Source organism: Anthonomus grandis, chromosome 7, assembly GCF_022605725.1.
Source record: "Anthonomus grandis grandis chromosome 7, icAntGran1.3, whole genome shotgun sequence".
Classification (NCBI taxonomy): Eukaryota; Metazoa; Arthropoda; class Insecta; order Coleoptera; family Curculionidae; genus Anthonomus; species Anthonomus grandis.
The window spans coordinates 17,114,699-17,136,355 of record NC_065552.1 but is presented as its reverse complement, the minus strand read 5'-3'; the positions used below and the strand labels follow the sequence as shown (position 1 = coordinate 17,136,355).

General features: G+C 31.5%; 1 protein-coding gene across 3 annotated transcripts in view; it reads left to right on the top strand.

Annotated features, from left to right (window-relative positions):
- The window catches only part of LOC126738580 (lipase 3-like), a 35,765-nt gene that overhangs the window by 7,932 nt on the left and 6,176 nt on the right, over positions 1–21,657 (top strand). For all 3 annotated transcript variants that reach the window (XM_050443977.1, XM_050443975.1, XM_050443976.1), the window contains 4 exons: positions 369–549; positions 7,125–7,239; positions 17,873–18,122; positions 18,176–18,328. In XM_050443977.1, the coding sequence (XP_050299934.1) occupies positions 369–549; positions 7,125–7,239; positions 17,873–18,122; positions 18,176–18,328 (699 nt within the window). The remainder of the gene's footprint in view (positions 1–368; positions 550–7,124; positions 7,240–17,872; positions 18,123–18,175; positions 18,329–21,657) is intronic.

The window sequence follows — 21,657 nt, the reverse complement described above, 5'->3', positions numbered from 1 at the left end:
GTGTTTGTCCTGTCTAGTCCACAAAGAAACTGGAATTAAAAAAACCTGATTACAAAGATATATTAGTAATAGTTAACGGATTTTCAATTTTTTTTTCACTTAAAAGCAGTACCTGATACTTCCACAAATGAAAAATGTTTTTTAAAAAAAATGTTTTTTAATATTTGTTTTCCACTTCTAAAAAAATTACACTTCTGTATTGAAATGTTTAATATTCTAAAGTACATTGTATATGTACCTTGTATACAAGTACTATTAGGTATGGGTTGTGAATATATAGTCACCAGTACCCATATAGTATAGTATAAGGTATTTGAATATTATTACGAACAATTTTATGAAATATTTTCTAATAACTTTTTTTATAGCCGGAGATTATTAGAAACAATGGCTACCCAATCATCACATACAAAGTGCGAACTCAAGATGAATTTCACCTAACAGTATTTAGAATACCAGGAGTTAATCCAAAAAAGCCTCCAGTGTTTATGCTTCATGGTGTTCAGAGCACTTCTGGAATTTTTGTCGGGTTAGGAAGAAGATCAATTGGTAAGTTATTTAATTAGGTTTTACTTTTATATTTATTCTATAAATATTTACTTTGTCCCTCTTAGGAGTTATAATTCATAATAAATTATTTTAGTTATTTTAGCTGCCTAAAGCTAATTTTATTTAGATTTTTTTATGTTTTAACATCACAAATTATCTTTTAAATTACAATATTATAATAACTCTAAGGGAAATTTCACGTGATTTTAAAATTAATGGTTACTTACGCTAAATTAATGTTTACTATGCAGATATTTTTTTCTTATAGATATTTGGTACTATCTGGTTATAATAATATGATATTTTAATATTTGTTGTTCGAAAATGAACGCAATTATGTTACCGATATAAATAAAATAATAAACGATATACGGATATGTATATTAATTTTTTAAACTTATATGTTCATTAATATGTGACGTCGAAGAACTGGCAACATAGGCATACTGAATAGGCAGATCTGGCACCGCCGTTCTTATTTCTTAGGACGCGCAATATTTGCCGGTCAGCTTTCACTGGTCAAAACGGTTTCGATAAACGGGTAGTGCTAAGTAGTGTGACTTGGAGTTTTATTTATTTTTTGACATCAAACTTTGCCACAATTGATGAACATCTCTGTATCTCCTTAGTTACTGAAATCCTAAAAGTCTAAGTCTTTACACATACAGGGTGTCAATTTAATAACTTTTAATACGAATATCTCGGTAAGAAAAAAAGTGAGCAAAACTAAATTTATTAGTACAAATGTTATACAGATAGGGGAAACTATAATCACTATATTTGGGTTGCGGGGTGAGGGTCCTCTTGGACGCTATGTACCCTAGCCCTAAAACTACCTCAAATTAAATGTATTTTTAGTAATATTCATAGTATTCGCTTGCACAAGATTAAAAAAAAGATAGAGTTACCAAAAAATTAAATTTAAATAACATAAAATCCAAGTCAGATGATTAAAATATATTCCATTTTAGGCATTTAACTTTTTAAGACACAATCAAGTACAGGGTACCCCAAAGAGAATAAATTTTACGCAAAAGTGGTCGTACCAAGCCAGGTGTGAAGCTGCATCAATTTCATTTAACTTAGGCAATGAAAATTATCATTTAGCAATTTCAAAATCTCTTTGTGACGAAAAAAAACTCCAAAAAGCTTTACGAAAAAATATGCTGAAATGATTAAAAGCAGAAAATTAAACAAGCAAAAACCAAAAAGGCTAATTCAAAAGAAAATATACAAAAAAGTACGTCTTCTTCATAAAAATTAAGGTCCAGTCAAACCTAATTTATTACCTGAGTAGTTCGAAAGGCAACATTTTTAAAAGAATGTCCAAAAATATTGATATTAACTGCTTCAAACTTTGGTACGGTATATAAAATGAGAAAAAGTTGTGAAAATCTTACTAAATTTCTTCTGTACTCCAATTCATAGGAAATGTAGCTACTAACTATGGAATGAACAAGGAGCCGTTTGCAATAAAGAAATTTGAAAAATTGTATGGCACAAGTTTCAAAATGTATGCTTGATGTAGACCAATATTTGCCATATTTTGCAGCAAGTCCAGATGGACTAATTAACGAAGAAGGAATCATAGAAATAAAATGTTCATCAACAGCCGCAAAACTTACAAAATAAGGTGCAATTAACCCCCAACCCAACCCAACGGTGGGACGGTGAAAACTGCGACAGCGCCAGCGTTGCGACTGCGAGCAAAAACGGTACTTGACGCGGAAATACGACGGAACTCCAAATCTGATTTGATCACGCGCTCTTAATTGAAGTGTAGAAAAAATTTAGTTGTGTCAATTGTTAAAAGTTAGATACCATTTTTTTTAAAAATTGGTATTTATTTTTTGTAACTATAGGGTGAGTTAGGTCAAAAAATCAAAAGAGATATTATCCCTTACCTCGTACAAGGTCTTAAAATTTAAACAAGTGCTTGGCTAAGAAGCTTTAATAGAGAAAAATATAAGCCCTCTCTTGTGGAAAATCAGAGTTTAAAGCTAGATCCTAGTCTCTCATCTCTTGTAATGTTAGGGCCAAAACTTTATGCAGAGCTAGCAGGTGGGTAGTCTTTAAGTCTGATTCAAGTAACAAGGGAAGATCCTGTAAATGCCTAGCTAAGGAATTATGCACCTTCTAGAAACTAGACTCTGTTAAAATACACTCACATAAAGCTAGTGAATATTTCAGCTATCAATGGGTAACGTCACAGCGACTCAAGCCTCATAAACCTAAAAAATTAGATTGGAGCTGCACTTGCTACTCTGGGTCAGCTGACAGCAAAAGTTCTGATTTTAAAAGAAGAAAAAAAAGAAGAAAAAGAAATACTCATATACATCAAATTATCCATTAATGCTAGCAGACTTCTTTTTGACCTTTATCATAAATACTCAAAGATGATTGTCAGAATATAACTCTCCTCAAAATTTCAAATTAAATCTCAATAAAGGATGGTCCGTTTTAAAAATAAATCCTGATTGCTGTAATAAGTACTAATAAATAGAAATATGTACGATCACAGATTTAACTAGCTAACGCAAGCGTTAGCTATTAAATTAGCATTGCGTTAGCTAGTTAAATCTGGTATGATGTATTCAAGTTATAATATCGATGGTATTTGAAATTGCGATATTTTTTTTTGATGAATTGGATCAAAAAGGATCGTTTTTTTGGTTTATTGTAGTTCATTTTGGTACATTTAAAACCTGGATATGAATGAAATGCTCAATTAAATAAAAAACCGAAAATATATGGTATTTTTTTTAATAAATAATAAAAACCAATTATAGGCCAATATTTTTTTAAAATGTTATATATAAAATGTAATGTAAAATGTTGTAAATATAAACCATAATTTTAACATTTACTTATTATAACATTTTAATTAAAAGATTGCTAACTTGGAGTTTTATTCAAACTTATAAAAGAATATTAAAAAAATTAGTTCAGTTCCTCGTCACATACAAAATTTATATTTACTTAAATTATTAAAAATATGTAACTTTAATTTACTTGCTATAATAATATAAATTTTTGCTGCTAGAAATATTTTAAAACTTGCTGCTGAAATATCACACAGACATGGATTTAACATAAAATCTAAACGTCTTGTAAAAGGCCAGAGAGCTTTAGCTAAATTATTGAGTATTACATCACTATTTAAATAATGTACTTTTCGTATAATTCAATCATTTTTTTTTACATCATTGACACTATCATGATTTATGACACCAGCCTCTGCAAAACTACTTAGAAATGTATACAAATTATGTTATCTGTTTTTTTATCTATACGAATTTTGTAGGTTAAATCACAGAGCAAAATTACGATTGTTACGGCAAAAATAGGCTTTGTAGAATTTTTTTCTAGTAGCTTATATCTACTTTATAATCATTTTTACAGATAGATGATAGCATGATCTTAAATCATCCACCTTCGTTAAAAAAATCTACAAGCTATTTATTAACATATATTAATAGTAAATTACTCTGTAACACACTCCTTTTTGGACTTGTAATGCAATCTAACGCATGCTCACTCTTTTAGCAGGATGAACACTTATTGGCACATTTAAATTACAGCACTTCCTCCTAATTCGCGCTGACTGTCGTTTAATGCTATCCACGAAAAAAAAAATTTAATAAACTGCAATCAATTTTAAAAACTCACGAAACAATTTGGAATAGCTTGAAAGTGTCTAAGTTGATTTTGCCGATGGTCACCAATAATTTCAAGTAAATATTGACAGTTAAGAGTCAGAAAACACAAAGCATGCAAATCCACAATATGGTAAATTCATGTAATTTACAAAAAAAAACCACTGGTGCTAGTCGACTTTATTTATCTCCAATATTTAAATATAAAATAATAATAAGCTAACCTTTCTTGTACTATTTTACTAATACTCCTAAAATGACTAAAAAGAGAAAACTGCTTATACAGGGTGTCCGGAAAAAGGAGGCTAATCCGCCGGCTAATAATTTAGGGTCATTATTCTATGATTTTTATTATAATAAGTAATTCAGCATTAATTTAGAAATAACAATTTACGTTTATTTTGTGAACTTGTTAAAATGAAAAATCTAGATTTTAAAATTAAGATATCTAATAAGCGGAATCTCAGGCCGACATTTACTAAGAATACTTTTTTTACAAGAAAAGATTGGATGAAAAGAATTTTTTTCTTAACTTTATTATACAGGGGTACAAAAAAGTTTTTGTATTTTTAACACATGCAATATACCGCAGGTGGCGCCCTCTGCAAGGTATAGCAAATCCGTGAACGGATTTCAAAAAATGGAAGCTACGTACTTCTGCTTAAGGTATAAATTTTTCAGTGCTGTGTATTGGGTTGTGTACAAATAGTGAAACCCAATAACTAATATAATGTGACCACATTGCAATCATTTTGAAAGATAGGTTTAGAAATATACAGAAAACACTGTGGACTTTCGCGTAATTATTATATTTAATAGGGAAAACTTTCAATTTGGCAACTGCGAATATTTATGTCAGAAGCTTGATAATGTAATTATTAATAGCAGTGAGTCTAGACGATGAAATTGACTAGAATAAACTTAAGCATATTAAAAAAAAATTCTTGTTTAGCGTTCCATGTGAATAATCTGATTTTTTTTCTATTAATATATTCTTTTCAAAGCACTCTTTCTACTCAAATCTGAAAATACTACAAAATCGGAGATGCCTATAGATACAAGACACTAACGACGCAAAAAACCTAAATTGATGCCCAATGAATTTTACACATAGGATGAACTGCTAAAAACTAACCCTCTAGGTAAAAATATTAAACCAAATTTAAGTAAAACTCTGATTACTTGATTAACTTTACTACAAAATAAGTGTACAAAAAAACTATGAGAATAATTAACTCCTCCCATTTTAAATCACGAATAGGGTTGCTACGAATGTCATGAAAGGAGTTGGTTTGAACTAAGGTTCATTTTCATCATTGTTGTCAGATGTTGCTGGATCCGGCACACTACGTGGTTTATTTTGGGGTCCACATTAAATGGATCTACTAAATCCTTCTGAAGCTTTGGTGACTAACTCTAACCTTCTGAGTTCTGAAGCAGCACTTTACCTACTTTGGTTACTTGTTGGTCCGGGTTCTTAAGCCGTTGGTTGATGAAGATTGCCCATATTATTAGTTTCAAGAACATCTGAAGTCTGTTTTCAAAGAAGGACTGTTAATACCTTTTCTATTCCATCTACGCTCTACCAGACTTTTTTTAATAATCAATCTTATATATCCAACAAATTTTATTAAGCCTAGAAAGTTTTTGGTTTTGAAAGATTTGCCTATTGCCATACAATGACAACCAAATATTTTTTGAATGTTCAATTCCTTTTAAAAGACAATGTTGACATTTTTCAATACAAGTTCTTATGGATAAAGCGTTTTTTGGTGATGTTTGCCTACTAAATATTCCATTGTAAAGTGATAGTCTTGAAGCGGTTATAGCCAACTTGCTATATGTCCTTTATGCTACTTAAACTGAAATAAACCATTATTGACACAATCTCTTCTCATTTTTGTGAGAGGATGGCTTCGATTCCAACATTCCGACATTCCGGATGACATATATATCCAGTCAACGTCCAACGTCCTTTTAGGTATTCGATACCTTAAAAATGGAGATATGCACAGTGCTCTTTTTAGCTCTTGAACACCAGCTAAATACCATTTTGAAGTTCGTGAGCTTATATAGACGTTTTGCAAAGTTGACAAAACTTCTTAAAAACTTCCTCAAAATCTTCTACACATTTTTTGTAATGTGTGCCAAGGCCCAAAATCAAACTATAGGGTTATACAAAAGCTGGTTTGGGATTGCCTCATAGAACTGAAAACCTTAGGAGAATGTAACTCAGTTAGGATTATATGGGTTCCGAGACATACATTTATTCCAGGAAATTAAATAACCGATGAACTAGCAGGAAAGGGTTCTACAGCACCTTACGCCGAATCAGAACCTGCACTGGGAGTGCCAAGAAGCACACCTCAGTGACTGGGTGAAAAGGAAACATCACGTTGTCTTAAAAGAACACAAAATTTATCACATTATATATATTAAGTAATTTTTGGGATTGCTTTTGGATAAAATGGGATATTTTGTCTCATGAGCCGTAGGCAAATGCGATAACTGTCAGGAATAGTATAGGAGATGGTTGGAATTAATATTGGAATATTAAATTTAATTAATTGGGGTTGGTGTTGTATTGGATCGTGCTTAGGATAGGATATTGGAGAGTTTTTGCATTGCTATGTTTTGAAAATGGCGTATTTTAGTAAAAAACTTATTTTTATTTTCTAATACAAAATATGGTTCATCCACGTTTTTTTGTTTTACTACATTATATAGACCTTTTTCTACTAAACAAAACATTTTTCGGAACATCATTATGTTACTCAATTATTTAAGCACCACTAACGTAAGTCAAACCATAAATAAATTTAACTATGAGTTAAGTATTATAGTCAACTTAAGTGATAAAATAAGAGCAAGACAAACAATTATATTTTAATAATAGTATGTTTTTTTTAATTTTCTTAGCATTTCAACTCGCTGATGCAGGATATGATGTTTGGTTGGGAAACTATAGGGGAACTGAATATTCTGAAGGGCACGAATCTTTGAATGTTACACAAAAAGAATTTTGGGATCATAGGTAAGTGTTTCTTATAAGCTTTTGCCCTTTAATACTAAAACTTTTATATTCCATTCCATTACCATTCTCAGATATTTAAAAAAAAATTGAAAAATTTTGATTTATATACTAGAAAAACTTACATGTAAGATAAAACTATAATATAGCTTTAAATTTATTTTTAGAAATAGATTAAGCAACCGCATTATTAAACATAACTGATAGTATAATTAGGGCTGCAGATAAGAGCATATGCACAGCTTAATTCTATTAGACTTCTCTATGGCATTTAACACTATAGATCATAAACTCTTTTCTTCAATCTTAAATTTTGGTGGTTTTCAGAGCACGCTATTGTACTTTTAATGGATTATCATTTAAATAAATTTCAGTTTATTGAACCATTAGATGGCAGATCAGAATATAGCAAGGTGAGTTGTGGTGTTCCACAAGTCAAAACTTGTGATTTTTGGTAGAAACAAGGAGAGTGTTAAATCTTTTATAACCATAATTATAGGTGATTCTTTATCATGTGAGAAAGTTTTAAAAAGTTTAGGGTTGTATCTATATATCGATTTGCGCTTTAAATTCCATATTAAAACCAGTCTACAAAAAGCATATATCCTCATAGACATTCACTATAGAAATTTTAAAAATTAAGCTGACACTTTAGTGTTGAGCCATTTTAACTTTTATGATGTGATTTACTCACCTTGCATAGATTTCATTAACCTACAAAAGATTTAACGGGTACAAAAATCTTGCTTAAGATACATCTATGGAATTAGAAAGTATGAGCCGGCTCTCATAAACTAAAAGACTGTAACAGGTTAAATATGGCGAAGAGCAAATAACTTAAATTTAAGATCTAAGGGGTTAATTACCCCACCACCTAACAAGACCCGTTTTTTTCAGCGATCTTTCTCTTATAACTTTTATCGGCTTTATAATGATATTTCTACAAATTTGAAAGCTTTATCGGAGGACTATTTTAAGAAAAAACGTTTTTTTTTTTTGTCTTCGGAGTCAAACTTGATCTTTTTTTTTATTGATTTTGGCTCCCTATATAAATCAATGACAAAATTAATAATATATATATTTATGTATCGGATTGTTTTATATGATTAACAAAATAAACACTTATTATTATTATTAATATTATTACTTTTATTTTTATTAAATAAATGTACTTGTATAGTACACGTAGCTTTAGTAATGACCATCTGATTTAAACTCTAGTTTCATATAGCATGCAATTTAAGAAAATACAAATTTGTAATTTTAAATAAATAATTGCGCATTAAAAATGCACAAAATTTACTGTATGTTTGCTTTTAGATTTAGGGTAATTTCTTCGAACAATAGTATATTTTATATTTTTATGGAATTTTGAAAGCTGAAGTTTATGCATTCGTAATTATAAAAGTATCTATATCAGACCAAATTGAATGATATCCGGCGATCATTAAATTAAAAAAAAACTATATTGAAAAGTTCTTATGGTGATCGGATTTATCACCGTTCGGCAGTGTTTATGGGGTCTAGAACCAAATTAAAAAGAGAGAAAAAAAAGAGTTTAGCACCAAATGTATGCTACTTAACTGATTTTTATGCCCTGTTACATTTTAAAGAAAGAAAGAAAGAAAATGTGCTATATTACGTAAGAATAATCTTGTGTACAAGCATCCTACAAGCTAAAAAAACAAAACACAAATACAATTTCAAAAATTGAGAAAACAATGAACAAAATTAAACACAAGAAGACAAAACTTTTTGAACATACTTAAATTAAAGATAACTAAATAAAACAATCAATTACTAAATAAAGGTAAATAATTTTGTAATATATATTACGTATATATTAAAATAGATATATCTATCCCAAAAGAATGCTTTTGTTAGTTACAAGATAGTATACATAAATAATTATCCTCTTCTGTTGAGTTGCGAGTAGGCGGCAACAATGTGAATTGTAAGCATCCCTCTTAAAAACAAAGTATATAGAAGAAAACAAATATTTAATACAAATGTTCACACGTAGTGTTGTCAGTATTTTCCTTTAAAATCCTAAAGCACTAATTTGGTCTCTTTTGCAGATCTTATTTTTTAAATTTATACAAAGTTCGGTAATTTGATGCCTAAATTAATCTTTAAACACTTTCTTAATTTTTTCTGATATATTGAGAATGATGTTAGCTGTTATAGTCTTTCTAAACTAATCCTAATAACTTTATAATACTAATAACTGCTAGTTTTTGCAAAGAAAGTTATCAATAATCAGTCAATCAATCAATGCTTTATATTCAAGAAATTATTACAATTTGTAGACAAAGCTGTAAAATTAAAAAGACACAAAAATACAAACAAAACACAATTAAAGAAAAGAAAAACAAAACAAAATTTAAAAAAAAAATAAATAAATAAATAGAATAGAATAGAATATCTACAATATATACAGATTAATACAATTTAAAAAGTGTAAGTAGTCAAAAATATTATTATAAAATATACAATTTAATGTATATCATCAAAAAAAAATCAATAAAAGATGACTCCATGTTAAAAAAAAAAATTAAAAAATGTTAAAAAAAGTAAAAAATTATAAAAAATCCTAAAATAGCTACACAAAGCAGTATACCTAAACATGTACAGATAGTAAAAATACATAGCTCAGCTAGTGCGAAATTTCAAATCAATGATTACAAAAAAAAAATCGTTAACTGTGTAAAAAGCTCTCTCCAGTAAGAATGCTTTTAATGCTTTACGAAATGCAAAAAAAGATGTGATGGATTTAATTTCCAATGGCAGATGATAGTGCATTTTTTTGCATTATATAATATGGAACTTTTGAACAACTCTGAATGTGGGGTAGGCAGGTATAGATCATGTTCCGTGTTTCTACGTGGATAACTATGGGAAGGCCTATCAGATGCTGAACCGTGTTTGCGTATAAGACAAACACACTCAAATATGAATAAAGATGGAAGAGTTAATATTTGAAATTTTTTGAAGAAATGCTGGCAATGACTTCTGTATTTAAGTCTCATTTTATAACGTAAAGCTCTCTTTTGTAGTCTAAAAATACGGTCAAATTGAGTTGCACTACATGTACCCCAGAATGGAAGGGCGTATCGAAGGTGCGATTCAAAAAGGGCAAAATAAACTGTTCTAGAAGTAGACAGGCTAAGCTCCTTAGAAATTGATCTTAACGCAAAACAAGCGGAACTTAATTTTCTTGATAAAGAGTCAATATGTGTGTCCCTTTTAACGAGTTGTCAACAGTTAGCCCTAAAATTTACTTTACAGAATCAACTTCGTCAATTATTGCGTTAAGTACAAAAGATTGCAAGGTATTTTTATAGGACAATATTTTAGTTTTGGAAATGTTGAGACAAAGGAGATTAGAGTTGCACCATGATTTGATAGTAGTTAAATCACTTGATACGATTCTATGAAGTGTAGAAATATCCGGATTACTCCAGGTAAAACTAGTATCATCAGCAAATAGACAGACTTTACCGTTAATATTTAGATTAGCAATGTCATTGATGAAGATAAGAAACAAAATAGGGCCAAGTACGGAACCTTGAGGCACTCCACTTTGTATTGGCTTGCAAGAAGACATAGTCGAATCAATTTTCACAGCTTGACTTCTGTTACTGAGATACGACTTAAACCATTTAAAAGGCGCTCCTCTGAACCCGTAATATTGCAACTTTTTTAATAAGATGTCATGATTAATACAATCAAAGGCTTTAGAAAAATCACAGAAAATTGTTGCTGTAGGGTGTTGGTTGTTTAAGCTAGAGTATTCATTATTAAAAAGAGAAAACATAGCATCATTTGTGCATTTGTTATACCAAAAATCCGATCCAAATAAAATCCAAATTGATGGGAAGTAAGTATTTTATATTTTAGCAAAAATGATTTTTTTAACCAATCTTTCAATAATTTTTGAAAGTGTGGGAAAAAGAGCGATAGGGCGATAGTTGGAAGACTGATCTTTGTCTCCTTCTCTATGTAGTGGAATTATTATCGCCATCGTAAGGCAGTTAGGAAAAACACTTTTTTGAAAATAACTGATAAATTAGAGTAATAAGATGACATAATGTACATTCGGGCAGATTTGAAAACATTTTGAGATTAAGTCCATCAATTCCAGAGCCTTTGTTTTTGATTTCCCTAATTGAACTGCAAAGCTCTGGTAACACTACGGGCGTAAAGAAAAAACTGTGGAAATTCTCATTTGAAATGGGAAGATATGAAAGTGGATCATGGGAAGGAGTTATGGTACTCATTAAATTATTTGCCAAATTTACAAAATAATCATTAAGGTTCTCAGATGAAGTGGAGATACTATTCGCCAAAGAAGGCTTATTTCTTAAAGCATTAACAATCGACCATGTTTCCTTAGCCACATTTTTAGATTTAGCCAGTCTCCTAATAAAATAATAAATATGTCTGCAAAATGCAATTGCAATAGTAATAAGTTAATAGTTAGTAAAGTAGACTGTAACGCTTAGGTGATTATTTAACACTTTCGCTGCCGGTAGATGAGCCTAGCATACTCTAGGTGCCAAGAAGTTTTTTTATGTCAGATTTAATAAAATGAAATTATCTATAGTTTTGGTAATTTATATTTTGATATAACAACAAATAGGAACATAAAAATAAAATTGAAAAATAGTAATTGTAAAAATTGGTGCCAACAACGCTTATAACGCTTGCGTTTGTAACTTGGTAATTTCCAGTTTATTTATAACTAATAATAAAATTTATAAAATATAAAAATTTATAGAATTACAAAAATATATAAAAATTTAAAACATTTATAGAAATATAAAAATATATAAAATATACAAATATAACGAAATACAAAAAAAATATTTACATTTTTACACTTTTTTACATAAAATAACCATTATATAATGCTTTATAAAAATAACAATCATAAAGAAAAAAAAACATAATTATCTCTTGCTTTTAATCAATATATTATCTCAATCAAATCCAACTTACGAAATTCACAAACCAACATTTATATTTAATAGATAACAATGTTAACACTATGCCACCACACAGAAAACTGTTGTTCTAACAGGCCAGTAAAAATAAAACCCCATTTGACACCTGAGGTATTAAACGCGGGACCCGAGTTGGAGGCACCTGGAAACTGAAGAACGCGGGTGCCGCGGTGTCGGCACTGGACGTGTTAACACCGATTACATTATCCTATTACTCTTCAATTGAGACTCATTTATTCTGCAACTTTTGCACAAAAAGTTTAAAGCTTTAGGCTCGTATTTTGATAAGCTGCGAATCTTTGGTGATCAAAATATTTACCAAGAATATTCCATTTTATGCTTAGTGCCTTATTGAGAATTATTAGTTCTTTTTAATACCAGTCCTTGCCTCAATTTTTTAGTTTGACTTTTGTTTCACCACAAAAAATACAGAAAATAAAACATAGATGTAACTTAAAAAATACTTTAAAAAATTAAAGTAAAAAAAAATATAATCTCTCCAGCAACATGGACGATGAAAAGTATTTTATAACGAAAGTTGTCTTATAGCTTACAAATTATAAACAATATAAAAAATAAATTTTCACAAAAAGCGTACCAACATTTTTATCCTTATCTGTTATAACCTCGAGTAGCTGTAGTATAGTTTTCTTTCGGCAATTTCTTTTTTTTTGGAATTCAAACGTGGCTTCCAGCAAAATATCCTTATGCCATTTTCATATGTTTTCAAAATACAGCGTAATTACCAACAAACAAAGTTTTCTACATTAACTTTGTTTTAATTATAACGCTGTTTTAAGAAATGGTTAAAAATACGACTATTAGCCTCTAAAGATTGTCTACTTCTTCTGCAAAGGGTACTTGTTGCTTTTTTAAGTGATTTATGTCATTCTCTAACAAACACTGCCGCATTTCTAATGCGTCGAATTATGGACTCTATATAACTTATAGAGTGTTAATTTTCACTTTTATTCTCACTCATTTTCTAACCAGCACCACAAACAATAGTCTAGTGGTGTGAGGTCTGACCATAGGATATATTATTTATTCTAGAAGAGTAGTTATACTCATAAATAAAGTTTCCCTAGAGTTAAATATAGCCATAAAAATATTTAATTTTAAAATTATTTATCGATTACAGCTATTACTCTAAACTTGATCCAAATTTAAACCGACCTATAATCTATAATATATTGAAATAATATCTACCGTTTCCACTTTTACTACCCAGCGTAGCTAGAATGTTTAAGCGTTGATTGAATATTTGGGTATATTAGTTTTTAGTTAATTAAGTGCAACGGGCTTTTTATTTGAAAACTTGACCCGCTTGAACACAAAATGGAGGAAACATAATGTTTGATGGAATTATAACTTGTATTAAACTTTGTTGGTAATTTTGTAAAAATAGCTTTTTATATATTTTTTTGTATTAATTTTTGTCTCAAAAACATATTTTGGTAAGTAATTATTTGTTTATAAAATTTAACTTTTAAGAAATTTCAATATGCCTCCCCTCTTAAGTATATCACTTATCACTTGACCACCACATAAATGACACCGTGTTGTATGTTCAAAAAAAAATAAAAACATAGTTGGCAGCATCATCCCATATCTTAAAAAAATATCGAACACGGCCGCGTAACCGGAGATTCCAGCGTCGTTGAAAACCTGACTCAGAAGAAGCCAAAAGCCAAGTCCACGCAGCTAAAATAAATCGTTCCTAGATTTGACGCTTCGCGGCAGCACCACACGGTGCACGAAACTGAACGGCAATCCGATAGTCGACCGGGTACACTTTTTAACACAGGATTGCGTATCTTCCCAAATATTCAATCAACGGTTTAAGTGTGCGACCACACATAAAGCGGACAGCGGATCGGAGAGGATAGCAGAGCGTTCGATTGCGTTAAATAAAATATACAGATCGTGTTATCGTGAGCTACGTAGATTTTTTTTTTATTACCCAAAATAATGGCAACATCGCTTGGTTGCGGCTTGCAGGCGGCGGAATTTTTCGTTTTTATTTTTTGAACCGGGAGTCAGCAGACCTCACTTTGCTGTGTTACTGTACGTTGCATTAATAATTTTTGAGCGTTATTTTCGTGTTTTTTTTCACTATGGCTGTTTATACCCCTTCCGAAAAAGTTCAACTAATTAAATGGTTTTATGGAGGCAATTCGGCAGTACAATATAGAGATTTGTTTTCAGTGACATTTAAGAATAGACTGATTTCTTGTGCAAAAATGGTTTTAAATGTGGTTACAAATTTTGAGACATCTTTTTGTCTTCAAGATTGTAAAAAAATGCCACACGATACGTCAAGAACCACCTGTTGAAGTGGTCCAGGATATAGAACGGCGGGAAGAAATGGTTTGCAGTACCCTAGAATTCGACATGGTCCACTAGAAGTGTTGAAGAGGAACTGGGAATGAGCAATAAAACTGTTGCTCGTATCTGGAAAAAATATGGGTACAAATGTTTCAAGCATTCAAAAACTCAGGAAATGTTTTCTGAAGACCAGTGGCGAAGAATGGAATTTTGTGAAACCATGATGGAAAAGGCAAATGAAAACGAATATTTTTTTTTAAATATTTTGTTTTCTGATGAATCTTCTTTTCCATTACATGGCAGACACAATCCTTCCATTGTTCGTTATTGGTCTCAGGAAAGCGAGCACAGAAGTTTTCAGTTTCGTACCCAGTATCCTCAGAAATTGAATGTTTGGGCAGGTATTTTGGGCGACAATGTTATAGGGCCATTTTCTATTGATGGCACTTTAAACGCCCAAAAGTACCTTGAGTTGCTGCAAAACCAAGTTCTTCCTGCCATTCAAATCCTACCTGATGTAGACCTGGGACCGGTTTAGTTTCAGCAAGATGGCTGTTGTGCTCATAACGCGACTAGGGTAAAAGAATTTTTAACAAATGCTTTTCCTAACCGCCTCCTTAGTGGGACTAGCGATATTAAATGGCCTCCTAGATCTCTAGATTTATCTCCAAATGACTTTTATCTGTGGGGTTACCTTAAGCAGACCATATACAAGCATGAATTTAGTAGGCCAAAAAATTTAGAGGAGTTGCGAAATAAAATTGTCGAAGGTGCCAATTCCATTTTACCTGAAACTCTTTTGGAGGTGCGAAATAGCTTTTACGATAGGTTAAGTTTTTGTTTAGCGGAAAAAGGCGGTTTATTTGAGCCTTTTATTAAAAAAATTATATGTTGTTAAGTTTGTTTATTAGAGTTTTATTTCTGATTTTTTATTATATTTTTATCAGAGTTGATATTTTATTTTTTATTAGAATAACGCTTTAATTTTCATTATGCAAAAGACAGCATATTAAACATTTTAAGATTACAATTCTATGCGGGTTTTACACATTGTCATGTCTGTAAAACCCGCATTAGAATAAATATTTTTAAAATGCCTGGATTTTCGCGTAATATTTTGGGACATTTTGTCGCCAAACGACGCAGCTCCCACGAAAGCCAGATGTTTACTAATCCCGTCCTCGGTCCTGCGGGTGTCGCAGGCACTCGTACTATTAGGTTATTTCGTATTGAGTTTTGAAGAAGTACAATTAAAATAAGCTTCTAAACCAGCGACATATGTAGCCAATATCCGAAACACTCTCCGCCACTTTCTCCGCTACCAGCTTTACGTGTTGCCGCTCACTATAATTCGCCATACGTAAATTGGTGCTTGGAATTTTTCCGGTAGCCGATAAAATTGATGACATAGTAGAGTCGCCAAAGGTCACGCTAAAGCCTTTATATTGGCAACATGTCGGTAGATACATTAAAGAAAACACAGTTACCATTTAGAGCAGTGGTTTTAGAGCTATAATAAAAGTTTTAAGAAACTATAATCGTTGTATTTCTTTAGTGTCATTCATGGACATTTAATCGATATTTTAAAATCACAATAAACTAATTTCATTAAAAGTTACTGAAATAAATCTTATCAAAATATTCCACTGACGCAATATATAAATTTTACATCGACAATCATTTATTTTTCAATTATATAATTTTCGAAACTCTAAGGTAGTTCTATACTAGATTGGTGTTATCGAAAATTTTTATTGTCATAAAACCTTTTTTCTAGATGTAGCTTCTTGCTTTAAAACCGTACTTCTCTTTCTTTAAATCTATTACTCGGCTTAAAGACCGCACCCGTTGTCATCAATCATCGACATTTTTTAAATAATTTTTCATCTTTAGATATACATTTTTATGGTAGGTATAGACTTCAGTATATTATTACAGTTAAGGCTAATAATCATAAAAATCGTAAAGCATAATGAAAAATATTATTTGAAACAATCACATCCTATATTATAAAAGATAGATTTTGATATAAATTAAACCAAATTTTGAATTAAACCCATTTGAATTAAACCAAATTCAACTAAACGTTAAAAAAGTGAAAAGTGTCAATGAATCACTTTGTAAGCATTTGGAGGTAACTGGTTACTAAAAGCTAAAAAAATATTTTAGATTTTATAAATACAATTTGGCAAGATTGCTAAAGAAATCTAATTTATTTTTGGCATTTTAATTAGTTTAAAATTACGCAGCTTTGATATAATTTAATTTTTGAGATATTAAAGATGCTGCAATAATTTTACTATAAAATGTTTTTGAAAAAAATGCTCGTAACTTAAAAAATAAGCTGTAACTAATAACAAAATTTTGCATTTATTGCGTTCTAGGTAGAATTATAAAAAATAAATCATATCATTCAAGAAAACAACGTTGTTTTTGTAAACGTATAACACTCTTTGATAAATTAGACGTATAGCTATAGATTTAATTAAAACAATTATTTTTCTACTACCGTGCGTAAAGTACTTTACTTGTTTACCATTTTGCAAAATTTTAAGCGACCATCAAAGTAGTCTTTATTTAGCTCTTGCACTAACCGATAAAATTTGAATTTTTTATTATTAGCTCCTATTCCATATTTATAGGCCTTTTGTTATGAACATAACATCAAATTTTTAAATGTTTTCAACAATTCGCAAACAATTCGTTAGGAATAAATTTGTCAGCATGCCGTTGATTAAACAGCTCAACATCATAACTAACAAATTTAAAAGTTTTAACTATCATCAAACACTTTAATCACAAGTCCTAAAACAACTAAACTGGCTTGACTGGCTGACTCTAAATGTGAAGCATCAACCCGAGAATACTGAAATAAGCCTAAACTAAAAATCAACAAAAGTAGCGCATTATTTTGAAAGAATTTGCTTTGACTAAATACGATAAGTTTTAAAGTCAAATTGAATTAATTTTTTTATGAAACGCATTTTTGGAATTTTAAAGCTCCATATGTATATTCAAAAACTACGCAGTAGCTTATAGGGAATAAAAAGTGCTTTTTAGTAAGAACCATTTAACTCGTACTCTCATCTAATAAAAATTGAGGGATTAAACCTTAAAGAATTTAAGGTTTTACTATATTTTCTACGTCACCACTTTTGCTCCTCAAAATCAAACTTAAGGTATTTTTGGATCTTACCGAAAATGTTTTTTATCATATGTTAATGCCTTGAATTTCTTATGGAATTTGTATAGGTAATTATGTTAAAAACGAGTATTTTAACTTAAGATTATCTATTTTACAGTGTAGATGAAATAGCCAAATATGATTTACCAGCAATGTTGCAACTCGTCCAGTACCACTCTGGTGACAAAGGCAAGATCATTTACGTTGGTCATTCACTAGCTTCAACTGCAGGATTAATGTTTGCCTCGGATAATCCAGATTTCGCGAACAAATTAGTACAGCTATTCATATTTTTAGGACCTGCATATAAAATGACACATATGAGAAGTCCTTATAGACTATTTTTTCCATTGTTTTATCCTGCTTTGGTAATGTTTTAATTAATTAATCAAAGACAAAAAAATGTATATTTTTTTTTTAGGATTTGACAAGTGCTTTAAATATTGTTCAACTGGTATCCCGAGGGTATGCTCGAAGACTAACCAGGCCCACTTGTATGGCCTCGCCTATAATTATGTTAGGTTGTGTCGCTCTACTTAATATGTTTATTGGACCTTTTACTGAAATAGCACCGGTAAGTATCGTAAAAATATCTTACGGCTTTATAATAAAAACATGTTTAAAAACAAATTCATAAATACCCATCTTTCGTATGAATAAAGAAAATAAAAAAGACATGATTTTGAATATTGTCATTCACTGTTAATTAATAATAGCACCAGATATTTCATAGTATATGTTGGTAACAAAAAAGAAACTCGACGCTTGGCAAAATATATTTGCAAATAAAAATAAAACATAGTTTTGTTTTATTAAAATAAGCACAATTGCTGTAAAATTTGCTACTTTTTCAGATATAAATATATTAGAGACCATTTTCTCCCTACAAAAAAATATCTTTCTAAATTATATTGCTTCCAAATTTTCATTTTAATGGTTTATTTAAAGTAATGATATATAACAAGTCATAAGAATTAAATCAAAATCAAGTTAAGACTAAGGTTTATAAATAAAACAGGCACAGCATACCTTATATGTTCCTGAAATTAAAAAATTCTTGACGTTAATCGTTTAACGTCTAAAATTGTAAAACATAAAATTTTAGACGTTATTTAAATAAATGGTTTTATTTTAGACAGACCCATTATAAGCAAATTAATGCTTTCTTTGGAAGTGTTTGTTACTAAACCGCATATCAAAAATGCCACCAGGTTTCTTTATATATTCGGCTAACGCTATGTGACCATAATTCTAGTCAGTTGTGGAAGACAAGATGTGCATTATTTCTGATTTTCATAAGGCTTTCAACGTTTTGCATCACAAAGTATTGGTTGAAAATATAATTCAAGGCCTTGAAAACTATCGACGTATATTAGTTGATAATACCCCCCCTTAAAGTATTTGCGTTAAAAGTAAGAAACAAACCCAAATTTCTGCAGTTCACTCAACCAAAAATTTCTACTTTATTAGGGTTTAATAAAATATTGGCTTATTGTTATTCTAATAAATTAATAACTTTGGTTCACTAAAACTGTAAAAAAAATAAAAAAATTACCATAGATCTTACTTACAACATCTTAAACCTCACCTTTCTAAACTATTTTGGGGACTTGTATCGCCCTCTCACTCACTCCGAGAGTGGAGTGGAGGCTGTCAATTGTCAGGATGTATTCGATCCATTATGGCGGATTAGGTTGCACCTGAGTCGTGACAGAGACTGGTTGTAAAAGTCGTTGACTTCCACGTGTCTAAGCTATGTAGCTGTTTTCTTGTACGATTGGTACAATAAAGTATTGTTATCCGTTAACAAGTGTATTATTTTGGTGTTTAAGAGTATAGGATCTCTCGTCTGGTGACTACAAAACCTACAGTGGTGACCCCGACGTTCATATAGTAACGGTTGTGCGTGTGCTGTAAGTTAGCAGTGAACTAGTACGCTATTTGCTAATTTTACCCTGGAACGGTGATGTGATCGCTCAGTAGTGTTGTTAATGAATTTTATTGAAAAATTGTGCCGTCTTCAGTATCCTTACCGCCAATTTTTCCCATCTGCCATCGTGTGCGTCCGGCTTTGTGATTGTTCGTATCGCTAGGCAGAATTCTGGCACGCAGTTGCTGCCGGTTGAAATTGTGCTGTGTGCAGCCGGCTTTTTCAGTTCGACTGTTGGCCGCACTTGTTGGTAGCGTTTGTACGGTTGCTGTTTGCCGGTTGCCGGATGTTTGGCTGGTTGCTGTACTTTGGGGCGCGACGTTTCGCCACTTGACTCTCGCATCTCGCCGTCTGACAGCAGGATCAGCTGATTTCAAACTTCAAACTTGTGATTGAGGGATCAGCTGATTTGATACTTCAGTGCAGTGCGTAAAGGTACAAAAGTTTAAATTTATTTAGTTTTTTATTATGGGTGTGTGATAATCATCCCTTTTGATTAATTATCGTCACTGTTTTTACTGTATTAAATATTGTGTTGGAAAACTATTTTTAATTTAAAATTAGATCATACTTTTTTATTTTATTCATTTATTTCACATATATTATTCATTTTGTTCCATTATGTCGTCTGAAGAGCTACAAGTGCAATTAGATCAAACTAATGCTCAACTACGTGATGTCAGGGACTAATATTGACTAGGCTAACGTTGTTGCCGGTAATGGCCGTAATGAAGGCCGCATCGACGCTGTTTCGCCTAAAATTCCCAAAATTATAACTTCTGATATTCAGTGCTGGCTTTTTCAGGTCGATGCCGCTTTCCGCCGTGCCAATATAACTGTAGATTCTACAAAATTCGATTATTTAGTTATGGCTATTGACGATGAGGAAGCCTTCAAATGTATCAGCTCAATAATTAAATCGAGTCTGCTTCCGGGTGATGCGTTTGAACAAGCAAAAGCCAAGCTTGTTTCACGTTTTTCCTTATCTAAGGAGGACAGCTTAAAAAAGTTATTAAAGGGTCGTGTCGATGTTAATTGCAAACCTTCTATAGTATTGAGTCAACTTCGTGATTTAAATGAAAGTAACCTCTCGGATCAAGTTCTTAAAACAATCTTTCTCGAGTGTCTTTCGCAACAACAGCGCGACATTCTAACGATTGTATCAGACAAGGACCTTGAAACTTTAGCCACTATCGCCGACAAAATTTCGTGTCAACCGGGTTCGAACGCTGAATTTCCCCAAGCTTTCGGGGTGTTTAAAAAACCCGTACCATCATTGCCAGTAGACCGCTCTGAATTTCAAAAGCTCGAGGCAAAATTTGACACCATGATGGAATCATTTAAGCAAATGCAAATGGAATTTAAACGCTTACGCAGTCGCGGTCGGTCACGGTCTGGGTCCAATCAGGGTCGCAGGAGTAATTCTGCGAAATCCGAGTTATGTTATGCGCATCAGAAATACCCGAATAACGCTCTTTCGTGCAAAGAGTGGTGTAAAATGTTCGCGGAATTTTCAGCTAAGCCAAAAAACTAAGTTCTACACCTTCCTGTTTGGAGGCGGCAGGTAAAGGTGTGATTGGACCTTCTCGACGTCTTCATATCCGTGACAGGACCACAGGTCAAATTTATCTTGTCGATACCGGTGCGGACATTTCGCTAGTGCCAGTCGATCCTAGGTTTCGCGACAGACCGGCTCGGCTAAAACTTTATGCCGCTAATAATAGCTTCATAAATACTTATGGTGAGGCGCTTCGTACTCTGAATTTGGGGCTGCGGCGCGATATATCCTGGAACTTTTGTATCGCGGAGGTTCCATATGCCATTATTGGCGCCGATTTACTTTTTCAGTATAATTTGGCGGTTGATCTACGCAGGAAATGTTTACTGGACACTTCAACTGAGCTATGCTCTAAAGGAATTGTCAAAGAGGCTCCTGTACACTCCATACATTGTGTGCTGATAGATAGTGAGTG